At 42.4% G+C, this 15,227-nt stretch overlaps 1 protein-coding gene across 1 annotated transcript in view; it reads right to left on the minus strand.

Moving 5' to 3' along the window:
* The window catches only part of DNAJC11 (DnaJ heat shock protein family (Hsp40) member C11), a 96,733-nt gene extending 82,769 nt beyond the window's left edge, over positions 1 to 13,964 (minus strand). The window contains exon 1 of the mRNA XM_007532742.3: positions 13,836 to 13,964. Coding sequence (XP_007532804.1) covers positions 13,836 to 13,907 — 72 coding nt within the window. The 5' untranslated portion in view covers positions 13,908 to 13,964. The remainder of the gene's footprint in view (positions 1 to 13,835) is intronic.
* Between the last annotated feature and the right edge of the window lie 1,263 nt (positions 13,965 to 15,227).

Consider the following 15,227-nt stretch of genomic DNA (forward strand, 5'->3'; position numbering starts at 1 on the left):
CCACCTGCAGGGGAGTCGCTTCACAGGCGGTGAAGGTCTGCAGGTGTCTATCTTTCTCTCCTCCTCTCTGTCATCCCCTCCCTCTCTCCATTTCTCTCTGTCCTATCCAACAACAACAACAATAATAATAACTACAACAATAAAACAACAAGGGCAACAAAAGGGAATAAATAAAATAAATTTTAAAAAAAAGATAATAGATACCTGCAGACCTGCTTCACTGCTCATGAAGTGTACCCCTTGCAGGCGGGTAGTGGGGACTTGAACCTGGGTTCTTGTGCACAGTACATAAGCAGGTGTGCCACCACCCAGGGTTAACTATTATTTCTAAAACTATCTATATATTTTTTTGTACATTTGCCCATCTACTTCTATGGTCCTGCCTTCTCTTCCTTTCTAAGTCACACCTACTACTTCTGAGTGTCTTTCCTCCCCTCATCCTCCCCAGGTCCTGATAGAATTGGTATGGCCATCTTTCTCTAACATCTCCCCTCCCCCCCCATCTGGGATTATGGATCAAAATTCTTTATGGGGTACAGAAGGTGGAAGGTCAGTGGAGCCAGGCAGTGGCGCACCTGGTTAAACATACACACTGTAGTGATAAAAGACCCAGGTTCAAGCCCCAGGCCCCCACCTGCGGGGGGGGGGGGAGGGAGAGAGAAAGCTTCACAAGTGTGAAGCAGGGCTTCAGTTGTCTCTCACCCTCTCCTCCTCCCCTCTCAATTTGTCTCTATCCAGTAATAAAATTTAAAAAATAAAAATATTAAGAAAAAAAGGTGAAAGGTCTGGCTACTGTAATTGCTTGTCTGCTGGACATGGGCTTTGGCAGGTTGATCCATACATATTTCTATCTTTTGGAGGGAAATTATTAAGTGATCTCTGACGTTTTCAGATTACTCAATTATTACAAGTACTAAGCTTGCTTTTTTTTTTTTTTTTTGCAGATCCAGGGCCTGGTGCATGTTTTACTGATCATTCTTTTCATTAAGGATACAGAGACAACAAGAGACACAAAAGAGATATCACAGCACCAGAGCTTGCTATATGGTGCCAGGGCTTGAGTCTAGGTTCACACATGTACCCTACCTGGTGAACTATCATCTAGTCCCTCAGCTTGTAATCTTTAAATTCTTAAACAGTATTCTCAGAGGAACAAAATAGTTTACTTACATAGTTGCCAAGTGGGAGACCTAGGTTTAGGCTTGTCCCCACCATATTAAAGGAAGCTTTCGTGCTATGGTGTGTCTCTCTGTGTGTCTATATAAAAAAAAAAAAAAAAAAAAAAAGTAGTTGCTGTTTTTTTTTTTTTTAAATCAGGCCTCTAAACATCCTGATAATGAGTTTTGAATATATTCTTTCAGAGCTACTTTGAAGCTCTGAAAAGGATCTGAACTTCTATAGACATACTTACATGGTATTAAGCTACAGAACCAACATGAAAACAGGTGTTATTTTCTTCTGATGAAATCGCACATAATAAAGATTGTGGGACCTGGCAGTGGTGTACCTGGTTTAGAATATGTTACCATGTTCAAACCCCTGGTCCCCACCTGTAGTGGGAAAGCTTTGTAAGTAGAGAGGCAATACTGCAGGTGTCTCCCTGGCTCTCTCCCTTCTCAATGTTTCATAGTCTCTATCAAATAAATAAAACTAAAAAATGCTCTCTGCCAACTTCTACAAAGCCAACATCACTCTGATACCAAAAGCAGACAGGGACACAACCAAAAAAGAAAACTACAGACCAATATCTCTGATAAACATAGATGCGAAAATATTGAACAAAATTCTAGCCAACCGGATACAACAGTATATCAAAAAGATTGTTCATCATGACCAAGTGGGGTTTATCACAGGCATGCAAGGTTGGTTTAATATACGTAAATCAATCAACGTGATCCACCACATCAACAAAAGCAAGACCAAAACCACATGGTCATATCAATAGATGCAGAGAAAGACTTTGACAAAATACAACATCCCTTTATGATCAAAACACTACAAAAAATAGGAATAGATGGAAAATTCCTGAAGATAGTGGAGTCTATATATAGCAAACCTACAGCCAACATCATACTCAATGGTGAAAAACTGGAAGCATTTCCACTCAGATCAGGTACTAGACAGGGCGGCCCACTATCACCATTACTATTCAACGTAAGTGTTGGAAGTTCTTGCCATAGCAATCAGGCAGAAGCAAGGAATTAAAGGGATACAGATTGGAAGAGAAGAAGTCAAACTCTCCTTATTTGCAGATGACATGATAGTATACATGGAAAAACCCAAGGAATCCAGCAAGAAGCTTTTGGATATCATCAGGCAATACAGTAAGGTGTCAGGCTATAAAATTAACATTCAAAAGTCAGTGGCATTCCTCTATGCAAACACTAAGTTAGAAGAAATTGAAATCCAGAAATCAATTCCTTTTACTATAGCAACAAAAACAATAAAATATCTAGGAGTAAATCTAACCAAAGAAGTGAAAGACTTGTATACTGAAAATTATGAGTCACTACTCAAGGAAATTGAAAAAGACACAAAGAAGTGGAAAGATATTCCATGTTCATGGGTTGGAAGAATTAACATCTTCAAAATGAATATACTACCCAGAGCCATCTACAAATTTAATGCTATCCCCATCAAGATCCCAAGCACATTTTTTAGGAGAATAGAACAAATGCTACAAATGTTTATCTGGAACCAGAAAAGACCTAGAATTGCCAAAACAATCTTGAGAAAAAAGAACAGAACCAGAGGCATCACACTCCCAGATTTCAAACTGTATTATAGGGCCACTGTCATCAAAACTGCTTGGTACTTGAACATGAACAGACACACTGACCAGTGGAATAGAATTGAGAGCCCAGAAATGAGGCGCCACACCTATGGATATCTAATCTTTGACAAAGGGGCCCAGACTATTAAATGGGGGAAGCAGAGTCTCTTCAACAAATGGTGTTGGAGCTCTCCCGGATCAACTAGGAATACCAAAGGAGACCATCCGGACCGAAACAAGACAGGACTAGAATGACCACAGAAACCCAGTAAATCACCCGTGAGTACAAACACGCGTGGCTGGTGACAGAGAGGAGAGAGGGGCCTAAGGAGAGATTAAGTGACTGCTAACAGTTCGACAGTTTGTCAGTGGAGATACCTCCAGTCTGCTCCACCAACAAGGGGACAGCTGAAAGGAGGAAAGGACTCCCCAGAGACTCACCAAGTACAACTCTGAGTCTCCATTACTACTACCCTCAGAATCTGGAGTAGCAACAGGGAGGGACACCAGGGTACAGAGATCTAACCGGGAAACTCAGAAGACCTATACCTCGGTGGCATAGCTGAGGGGCTGTGAAAGCCTCTTTGCATAACCACTGGATTATCTCTGCCACACCCTGCTTTATCTCTTGGTCAGGAGTCAGTGATTAAGCCAAGAAGCCTATTGATAGTTTAAAAGCCCTCAGGCTCCCATAGCCTACAGGGGAAAAAAAAAAGGCTTTTACACCACTGAACTCCAACTCAGGGATTGAAAAAACTGTTAACTTATATAAAATGGTTAAAACAACAAGAAAAAATATTGGAGACTCGAACCAGGACAAGAGTCCAGCTAAAAGTCCTCCAGAGGGTGAAGCACAAAACAACGAGTTCAACATCCAAACATTAGCTAAGGAAATAATAACAGGAGTGAGTAAAGAATTTGAAAAAATTGTAATCAGAACTGCAGGAACAACAAATGAGAATATGGAAAAAAATTCTAATAATCTCATGGTTATTAGAGAGCTGAAAGCTGAAATCACTGAGCTAAGAAGGCAATTAGCTGAACAAGCTAAAACAGTATCAGAGCAGGGCAACAAAATCGATGAACTCCAGAAAACAGTAGAGGGCAGAGAGAATAGAATCAATGAGGCTGAAGACAGAATTAGCAAGATTGAGGATGAATTAGAGACAACTAAAAAAGAAGTAAGAGATCTCAAAAAGAGATTAAGAGATGCTGAAAACAACAACAGAGTCCTATGGGATGACTTCAAAAGAAACAATATACGCATTATTGGCTTACCAGAGGAAGAAAGAGAAGGGGAGGAAGAAAGCATTCTCCAGGCCATAGTACCTGAAAACTTCTCTAGTCTAGACAACACCAAAGACATAAAGATTCAAGAAGCCCAGAGGGTCCCAAACAGAATTAACCCAGACCTAAAGACACCAAGACATGTCATACTTAGATTGGAAAGGAATAAGGATAAAGAAAGGATCCTCAAGGCTGCAAGAGAAAAACAAAGAGTCACCTACAAAGGAAAACACATAAGATTAGCAGCAGACTTCTCCATACAAACACTACAGGCCAGAAGAGAATGGCAAGATATCTATCGAGTGCTCAATGAGAAAGGCTTTCAGCCAAGAATACTATATCCTGCTAGATTGTCATTCAGACTAGATGGAAGCATCAAAACCTTCTCAGACAAGCAACAGTTGAAGGAAGCAACCATCACCAAGCCTGCCCTGAAAGAAGTTCTGAAAGGTCTCCTATAAACAACCAGACCACCACAATAGGATATATATCAAAACACTCTAAAACTCTACAAGAATGGCGTTACAATATCTTCAATCTTTGATATCAATACATGTGAATGGCCTGAATTCACCTATTAAAAGACACAGAGTAGGAAGAGGGATCAGAAAACACAACCCAACAATATGTTGTCTATAGGAAACTCACCTAACTCAACAAGACAAACACAGACTTAAAGTGAAAGGATGGAAAACTATCATTCAAGCCAATGGCCCACAAAAAAGGGCAGGAACAGCTATTCTCATATCTGACATGATAGACTTTAAAATAGATAAGATTAAAAACGATAGGAATGGACACTACTTAATGCTCAGAGGATCAGTCAATCAAGAGGACTTAACAATTATTAATATCTATGCACCCAATGAGAAGCCATCTAAATACATCAAACTTCACTGAAAGAGCTACAGCAATATATTAACAGTAACACAATCATAGTAGGGGACTTCAACACCCCACTATCTCAACTTGACAGATCATCCAGGCAGAAAATCAGTAAAGACATAAGGGAGCTAAATGAAGAGATAGATAAACTAGAACTATTGGACATTTTCAGAGTCATTCATCCCAAGAAACTGGAATACACATTTTACTCAAATCCACATGGATCATTCTCAAGGATAGACCATATGTTAGGCCACAAAGACAGCATCAGCCTATTCAAGAGCACTGAAATCATCCCAAGCATCTTCTCAGACCACAGTGGAATTAAACTAACACTTAACAATCAACAAAAGATTAGTAACAGTGCCAAAATGTGGAAGCTCAACAGTACACTTCTTAACAACTTCTGGGTCAAAGAGGAAATCAAGGAAGAAATCAAAATGTTTCGAGAGTTCAATGAAAATGAAGACACAAGCTATCAAAATATTTGGGACACAGCTAAAGCAGTCCTAAGAGGGAAGTTCATAGCTATACAAGCACACATTAGGAAACAAGAAAAGGTACAAATAAACAGCCTGATTGCACATCTTAAAGACCTAGAAGAAGAACAACAAAGGAACCCTAAAGCAACCAGAAGGACAGAAATTACTAAAGTTAGGGCAGAAATAAATAACATTTGAGAATAGGAAAACCATACAAAAGATCAATGAAAGTAAATGTTGGTTCTTCGAAAGAGTAAACAAAATCGACAAACCTTTAGCCAGACTCACAAAACAAAAAAGGGAGAAGACCCAAATAAATCGGATAGTAAATGAAAGAGGAGAAATCACAACAGACACTGCAGAAATTCAACATATCATGCGAGGCTTCTATGAACCAAGCTTCTTCTAGCCACCAAGCTAGAGAACCTGGAAGAAATGAATGATTTCCTAGATACCTACCAACTTCCAAAACTAAGTAAAGAGGAAGTGGATAACATGAACAGGCCCATCACAGCTAATGAAATTGAAACAGTTATAAAAAATCTTCCCAAAAATAAAAGTCCTGGACCAGATGGTTTTACAAATGAATTCTACAAAACTTTCAAAGAAGAACTAATACCTCTACTTTTAAAAGTCTTCCAGAAGATTGAAGACACTGGAATACTCCCTGCCAGCTTCTATGAAGCCAACATCACCCTGATACCAAAAGCAGACAGGGACACAACCAAAAAAGAAAACTACAGACCAATATCTCTGATGAACATAGATGCGAAAATATTGAACAAAATTCTAGCCAACCGGATACAGCAGTATATCAAAAAAATTGTTCATCATGACCAAGTGGGGTTTATCCCAGGCATGCAAGGTTGGTTTAATATACGTAAATCAATCAATGTGATCCACCACATCAACAAAAGCAAGACCAAAAACCACATGGTCATATCAATAGATGCAGAGAAAGCCTTTGACAAAATACAACATCCCTTTATGATCAAAACACTACAAAAAATAGGAATAGATGGAAAATTCCTGAAGATAGTGGAGTCTATATATAGCAAACCTACAGCCAACATCATACTCAATGGTGAAAAACTGGAAGCATTTCCCCTCAGATCAGGTACTAGACAGGGCTGCCCACTATCACCATTACTATTCAACATAGTGTTGGAAGTTCTTGCCATAGCAATCAGGCAGAAGCAAGGAATTAAAGGCATACAGATTGGAAGAGAAGAAGTCAAACTCTCCTTATTTGCAGATGACATGATAGTATACATGGAAAAACCCAAGGAATCCAGCAAGAAGCTTTTGGAAATCATCAGACAATACAGTAATGTGTCAGGCTATAAAATTAACATTCAAAACTCAGTGGCATTCCTCTATGCAAACACTAATTTAGAAGAAATTGAAATCCAGAAATCAGTTCCTTTTTCTATAGCAACAAAAACAATAAAATATCTAGGAATAAACCTAACCAAAGAAGTGAAAGACTTGTATACTGAAAATTATGAGTCACTACTCAAAGAAATTGAAAAAGACACAAAGAAGTCGAAAGATATTCCATGTTCATGGGTTGGAAGAATTAACATCTTCAAAATGAATATACTACCCAGAGCCATCTACAAATTTAATGCTATCCCCATCAAGATCCAAAGCACATTTTTTAGGAGAATAGAACAAATGCTACAAATGTTTATCTGAAAACAGAAAAGACCTAGAATTGCCAAAACAATCTTAAGAAAAAAGAACAGAACCAGAGGCATCACACTGCCAGATCTCAAACTATATTATAGGGCCATTGTCATCAAAACTGCTTGGTACTGGAACATGAACAGACACACTGACCTGTGGAATAGAATTGAGAGCCCAGAAATGAGGCCCCATACCTATGGACATCTAATCTTTGACAAAGGGGCCCAGACTATTATATGGGGGAAGCAGAGTCTCTTCAACAAATGGTGTTGGAAACAATGGGTTGAAACATGCAGAAGAATGAAACTGAATCACTGTATTTCACCAAATACAAAAGTAAATTCCAAGTGGATCAAGGACTTGGATGTTAGACCACAAACTATCAGATACTTAGAGGAAAATATTGGCAGAACTTTTTTCCGCATAAATTTTAAAGACATTTTCAATGAAACGAATCCAATTACAAGGAAGACTAAGGCAAGTATAAACCTATGGGACTACATCAAATTAAAAAGCTTCTTCACAGCAAAAGAAACCACTACCCAAATGAAGAGACCCCTCACAGAATGGGAGAAGATCTTTACATGCCATACATCAGATAAGAGTTTAATAACCAACATATATAAAGAGCTTGCCAGACTCAACAACAAGACAACAAATAACCCCATCCAAAAATGGGGGGAGGACTTGGACAGAATATTCACCACAGAAGAGATCCAAAAGGCCGAGAAACACATGAAAAAATGCTCCAAGTCTCTGATTGTCAGAGAAATGCAAATCAAGACAACAATGAGATATCACTTCACTCCTGTGAGAATGTCATACATCAGAAAAGGTAATAGCAGCAAATGCTGGAGAGGGTGTGGGGTCAAAGGAACCCTCCTGCACTGCTGTGGGAATGTCAATTGGTCCAACCTCTGTGGAGAACAGTCTGGAGAACTCTCAGAAGGCTAGAAATGGACCTACCCTATCACCCTGCAATTCCCCTCCTGGGGATATATCCTAAGGAACCCAACACGTCCATCCAAAAAGATCTGTGTACACATATGTTCTTGGCAGCACAATTTGTAATAGCCAAAACCTGGAAGCAACCCAGGTGTCCCACAACAGATGAATGGCTGAGCAAGTTGTGGTATATATACACAATGGAATACTACTCAGCTGTAAAAAATGGTGACTTCACCGTTTTCAGCCGATCTTGGATGGACCTTGAAAAAATCATGTTGAGTGAAATAAGTCAAAAACAGAAGGATGAATACGGGATGATCTCACTCTCAGGCCGAAGTTGAAAAACAAGATTAGAAAAGAAAACACAAGTTGAACCTGAAATGGAATTGGAGTATTACACCAAAGTAAAAGACTCAGGGGTGGGTGGGTGGGTGGGGAGAATACAGGTCCATGAAAAATGATGAATGAAATAGTGGGGGTTGTATTGTTAAATGGGAATTTGGGGAATGTTATGCATGTAAAAAAAAAAAAAAGTAGTAGAAACGCAAAGCAGAAATTGACTGAGTTTGGAGTATGGCACCAAAGTAAGAAAGAAGAAGTACACTAGAGTTTGCAGTGAGTACCTCCCTAATACTTCCTCTCCACTTTTCCAAGCTTTGGGTCCATGATTGCTCAACAATTTGTTTGGCTTTCTATGTTAACTCTCTTTTCAGTCACCAGGTTCCAGGTGTCATCAGGATGCCGACCAGACTTCCCTGGATTGAAGACCCCATCAATATGTCCTGGAGCTCAGCTTCCCCAGAGACCCACCCTACTAGGGAAAGAGAGAGGCAGACTGGGAGTATGGACCGACCAGTCAACGCCCATATTCAGCGGGGAAGCAATTACAGAAGCCAGACCTTCTACCTTCTGCAACCCACAATGACCCTGGGTCCATGCTCCCAGAGGGATAGAGAATGGGAAAGCTATCGGGGGAGGGGGTGGGATATGGAGATTGGGCGGTGGGAATTGTGTGGACTTGTACCCCTCCTACCCTATGGTTTTGTTAATTAATCCTTTCTTAAATTAAAAAAAAAAATGGTGTTGGAAACAATGGGTTGAAACATGCAGAAGAATGAAACTGAACCACTGTATTTCACCAAATACAAAAGTAAATTCCAAGTGGATCAAGGACTTGGATGTTAGACCACAAACTATCAGATACTTAGAGGAAAATATTGGCAGAACTTTTTTCCCCATAAATTTTAAAGACATTTTCAATGAAACGAATCCAATTACAAGGAAGACTAAGGCAAGTATAAACCTATGGGACTACATCAAATTAAAAAGCTTCTTCACAGCAAAAAAAAACCACTACCCAAACCAAGAGACCCCTCACAGAATGGGAGAGCTTTAAATGCCATACATCAGATAAGAGTTTAATAACCAACAGATATAAAGAGCTTGCCAGACTCAACAACAAGACAGCAAATAACCCCATCCAAAAATGGGGGGAGGACTTGGACAGAATATTCACCACAGAAGAGATCCAAAAGGCCGAGAAACATATGAAAAAATGATCCAAGTTTCTGATTGTCAGAGAAATGCAAATCAAGACAATAATGAGATATCACTTCACTCCTGTGAGAATGTCATACATCAGAAAAGGTAACAGCAGCAAATGCTGGAGAGGGTGTGGGGTCAAAGGAACCCTCCTACACTGCTGGTGGGATGTAAGTTGGTCCAACCTCTGTGAAGAACAGTCTGGAGAACTCTCAGAAGGCTAGAAATGGACCTACCCTACGACCCTGCAATTCCTCTCCTGGGGATATATCCTAAGGAACCCAACACAGCCATCCAAAAAGATCTGTGTACACATATGTTCTTGGCAGCACAATTTGTAATAGCCAAAACCTGGAAGCAACCCAGGTGTCCCACAACAGATGAATGGCTGAGCAAGTTGTGGTATATATACACAATGGAATACTACTCAGCTGTAAAAAATGGTGACTTCACCTTTTTCAGCTGATCTTGGATGGACCTTGAAAAATTCATGTTATGTGAAATAAGTCAGAAACAGAAGGATGAATATGGCATGATCTCACTCTCAGGCAGAAGTTGAAAAACAAGATCAGAAACGAAAACACAAGTAGAACCTGAAATGGAATTGGCATATCACACCAAAGTAAAAGACTCTGGGGTGGGAGTGGGTGGGTGGGGAGAATACAGGTCCATGAAGGATGATAAATGACATAGTGGGGGCTGTATTGTTAAATGGGAAACTGGGGAATGTTATGCATGTACAAACTATTGTATTTACTGTTGAATGTAAAACATTAATTCCCCAATAAAGAAATTAAAATAAATAAGTAAATAAATAAAAAATGAAACCAAAAAAATGAAAACAAACAAAAACCTAAGATTCCTTCTACATGGTAACTGAGGAGGGAGACAGAACTTTGGTGAAGAATGTGGCGATTCACACAAACACTGTGTGTAGGTATTAAATTATATCACAGAAACCTTATAATAATTTTATGTTAGATTACTAATAAGAATAAAAACACTGAGTTGCAGCAGGTTAAGCGCATGTGGCACAAAGCGCAAGGACTGGTATAAGGATCCCGGTTCGAGCCCCCGGCTCCCCATCTGCAGGGGAGTCACTTCACAGGCGGTGAAGCAGGTTTGCAGGTGTCTGTCTTTCTCTCCCCCTCTGTCTTCCCCTCCGCTCTCCATTTCTCTCTGTCCTATCTAACAATGACATCAATAACAATAACAACAACAACAACAATAATAACTACAACAACAATGAAAAACAACAAGGGCAACAAAAGGGAAAATAAGTAAATAAATATATAAAAAAAGAATAAAAACAATATTACTTCTACTTCTTCCTTCAACTTCAAGTTGAATCTCCTCCCCCAGCAAATATCAAGTCTAAACATCAAATTCAGAGCTTCTTTTTACAGATAATTCTTTTTTTAAATTTATTTTTTATTTAAGAAAGGATAAGTTAACAAAACCATAGGGTAGGAGGGGTACAACTCCACACAATTCCCACCACCCAATCTCTATATCCCATCCCCTCCCCTGATAGCTTTCCCATTCTCTATCCCTCTGGGAGCATGGACCCAGGGTCGTTGTGGGTCAGATAATTCTTAAATATAAAATCTGTATGCTAGTGGTCTGGGTGGTTAAGTACACATATTACCATACACAAGGACTTGGGTTCAAGACACTGCTCCCTACCTGTGTGTGTGTCTTCACAAGTAATGAAGCAGGTCTGCAGATGTCTTTCTCCCTATTTCCTCCTCTTCTCTCTGTCCTATCCAATAAGATATAAAAAGGAAAAAATAGCCACCAGGGGTGGTGGATTCACAGTTCTGGTACCAAGCCCCAGAGACAACCCAGGTGGCAACAATAAATAAATAAATAAATAAGGCTGTATGTTATACCTGTTGACATCTCACACTGAGTGTTGACAAAGTGACAAGTAAAAGAACATGTTCCTAGGGATTTCATCTATAGATGTGAAGACATCTATATAGTGCCTTCACTAATTGGGAGAAATAAACTGTTTGTTTTTAGGAGGGGCATCAGGAGTTATTGCTGAGGCTTAGTGCCTGCAGGACTCAACCACTCCAGAAGGCCGTTTTTCTTTTCTTTTCTCTATATAAAGGATGAGAGACATGGAGATAGGAGACACCAAAGCATTGCTCCCCAACTAGTCAAGAGCTCCACCCCCACTCCCACAGTTGCCTGGGTCTTAAGTCCAGGTCCTCACACTTGGTAATGTGTGATTTTTACTAGGTGAGCCCACTGCTAGTCCTATAAAATGTTCTTTTAAGAAGTAATTCTTAGGTTCCTACCCACCAGTTCAGTAACAAGCAACAAGTCCTAAACTTCCAGCAATTTCAAAGTATGCCTCTGGCAAATGCTTACCTACACTCTGGCCAAGTCTATTATACTAGATACTTCTGATCTCTCGTAGCTGCCAAAGGTTGAGAAAGACTGGTAATGAGTAAATGGCTACTCAGTTCTGACAACCCAGACAAATGAGTGATAAGGCTGGTTACATTTAGTTTGGACCTAACCACAAAAATCTTAAAGAATACCTAACTAGACAGCTTCATTTGAAAGGAAAGAAACTAAAGAGCAAAGAAGTGATTAATCCAAAGCCTTACTGCTAACTACAAGTGGAAAACAAGAACCTCCAGATGCCCAATGACAGATGAATAAGGTATGCTATACCACAAGATACGTCAATAGACAGATGTTCTCAGAGCAAACAGAGGCTATACAGGGCTCTCATATGGACTGCCCAGGGACATAGTCCTGTAACAAGCAGCTCATAGTCTGAGGTCTGATAAACCAAAATGGCAGCACAACAGAGATTTAGTCACATCTGCTAGAGTTCTTACACTTTCCAGTGGTGTGACTGAGCAAGTTACTTCATCTCCCTATGCTTGCATTTCCACAACTATGATTCCCAGAGTATCTTACTACCTACCTTAAGGACTGAAGCAAGGGTTACAGGACAGGAAGTGGTGTTGAGTAGCAACGGTTACTGCCACACAGTAATTACTCAAATAACGCGTGCTCTAATTCTTCTTAAAATAAAATAAAAAAATTCATTATTGGAGTCAGAAACTGAGAGAGGAGGAGGAGATAGTGAGGGTGATAGAGAAATACCGGCAGCTGGATTCCCCATGCAGGTGGGGACTAGGAGCTTGTACCTGTGTTCTTGCCCCCTGTCATGTATGCGCTTAACCAGGTGTGCCAGCGCACATGCCACTGCCTCCCCTTAAACATCATAGACCAGCATTTATTTACTGACAACTGTCACGTGGCCAGCTTTGCTTAAGAGTCAACCTTAGCTAGTTCTGAAATCGGTGGAAAGTCTGTGAGTGGGAAAGCTGAAGGCAACAGTTTAGGGATTCACCTTAAGGTCTGACCTTGGAAGACTTCCTGACCTCCATGCAGATCATGTGGACAAGTCAACAGAAAGTAAACTGACTGGACCCCCATATCATCTCAGACCACAGTATAAGAATCTCATACTGTTTTATTCTGCGAGGAAACGGAATATAAGCACTTGGTTTGTGGGAATGAGCACGCATGCTGAGGTTGCTCTCTGGACACCGCTTCTCTTTAGAGCTACCTCTAACCTGAGGCCTCTGAAATGAAGCTGTGTGTCCCGGAGGCTCTTCCTTCCATGCTCGGGCAGCAAGCTCGGGGGAAAGGACGGCATCAAACACTTAACTCCGAGCCTAGGCTCACGTTAGCGGTGGGACATCTCCATGGAAGGCTCGCGGATCGCACAGAGCCCTTGGGACGTTCCCAGGTGGCCTTGACCTTGGTGCCTGAAACTCAGTTTCCCATCGTGCAGGTCAGGGTAGACGACCCCACAATACCTCTGCAAAGGAGGGTGTGTAAACCGAGTGCAGAATGGGGTCCCGGACGACTGGGAACCCCACTCCAAGTGAAGGCACCTCGGGGCCCTTGTTCCCTCCGGTGGGTGCGGGGCCCTTGGCCTCACCCGGACGCCGCGCACGCGGCACAGTGGCCCCGGGCGCACAGGCAGAGGCCGGCCGAAGCGTTGCTGCGCGCAAGGGTGGTAAAAAACCCGGGCCGCTCGGCCAGCCGGCAGCAGCGCACGTCGGGCGGGGTCACGCGGCCTCCCTGATGGGTCTGGCTGCCCGCGGCGGAGACCGAACGGTCACCGCCAGTCAGATCCTCCCGCACGCCCCAGCCTGGCCTCCCTCCTGACGGCGGGATGCCGCGGGCCTCACCTCCCTGCGCACGTTCAGCAACGAGTAATAGTCTTCATTGTCCAGCTCCTCCTCGCTCAAGGCCGTCGCCATCTTCGCAACCTTTCACCCCGCCAAACCGCCGGGGCCGCGCTCAAGAGGGCCTAGGAAGCCGAGGCCCCAACAGCACGGCCCAGAGAGTCTAACCCATAGCGGCCCCTGGCGGTTCGGAGTCGCGACATCGTCTCCCGCGCCTGGGGAGCGCGCCTGCGCACTGCGCCACCGCATGGTCTAGGGCGACACGCCAAGCCTAGGAGCGTCCACGTGCTGACCGCGCACTCAGATCCTGGCCTGGCTGCACGCAATCTTTGCTGGTCTCGAAAGCTAGAAAGTGTTACTAGTTGGAGACAAGCCCCTGGGACAGGCCTCAGGTCCTTAGCTGAGCCCCCCCCCCCCCCCCCCCGTGTTGGGAACAGCTAGATCTCCAATAGCCTCACCTGGACCCGGTATGAGAATGAGGGTGTGGTTTGGGGGTTGATTTTAGCTTCATTGACCTCTTTGCACAGAATGTCTGGAGAAAGAGATCCCCCCTGTGTCCGTGTTCTCCTCCTCCCCCTCCTCCCTCTCCTCCCCCTCCCCCCTCCTCCCCCTCCTCCCCCTCCCCCCTCCTCCCCCTCCCCCTCCTCCCCTTCCTCCCCCTCCCCCCTCCTCCCCTCCTCCTCCCCCTCCTCCCCCTCCACCCCCCTCCTCCCCCCCTCCTCCCTCTCTTTCTTTTTTTCCTTGTCTACCCAGAACCCTGCCAAGGTGACAGGACTTTTAATCTTACTTTTTAAAATTATTGTCCTATATTTAGAACTACCTGGCCACTACTATGCTGCTTAAATCACATGCTAATAGCTGTTTGATTTCTAATAGAACTGTCTCTGGCTGGCATATGTACCTACAGTTCCTTCCTCCAAGTCATTCTTTTGTAAATTTCTACCTTATAATTTAGCTGCAAAGTCTTATTGATCTCAACGTGGTGCCTGCTGTTTGGTGTATTATTAAATATGTCTTGGTTACAATCTTCTGAATCATTTAAATGCCTTGATGCAATTGTCACGGGGGAGTTTCCACAGCAGGACCCCCACACCCTTGACACCTGTTGGGCTCATGCTGACCGGTACTGGCTCTTCCTTTTTTTTCCCCAAGCTCCTTTGTTGTTCCTGCACTCACCATCAGTTTAGAACCATCCTTGTTGCTCCTTACTAAGCAGGTCTCCTGGGAAGCCCCCAAACACCTGTCTGTGGATTTGAGTAGTTGATTTCTTTCTCTTCCTGATTTTTGGTCAGATGTGCAGTCATCTGGACCTGTGAATCGCACCTTCCAAGTTGCCTGACCCTCTTGGCATCTTTTGGCATGAAATACTTAGGTGTGCTGAAATGGGCTATGCAG

Source organism: Erinaceus europaeus, chromosome 11 (genome assembly GCF_950295315.1).
Source record: "Erinaceus europaeus chromosome 11, mEriEur2.1, whole genome shotgun sequence".
Lineage (NCBI taxonomy): Eukaryota > Metazoa > Chordata > Mammalia > Eulipotyphla > Erinaceidae > Erinaceus > Erinaceus europaeus.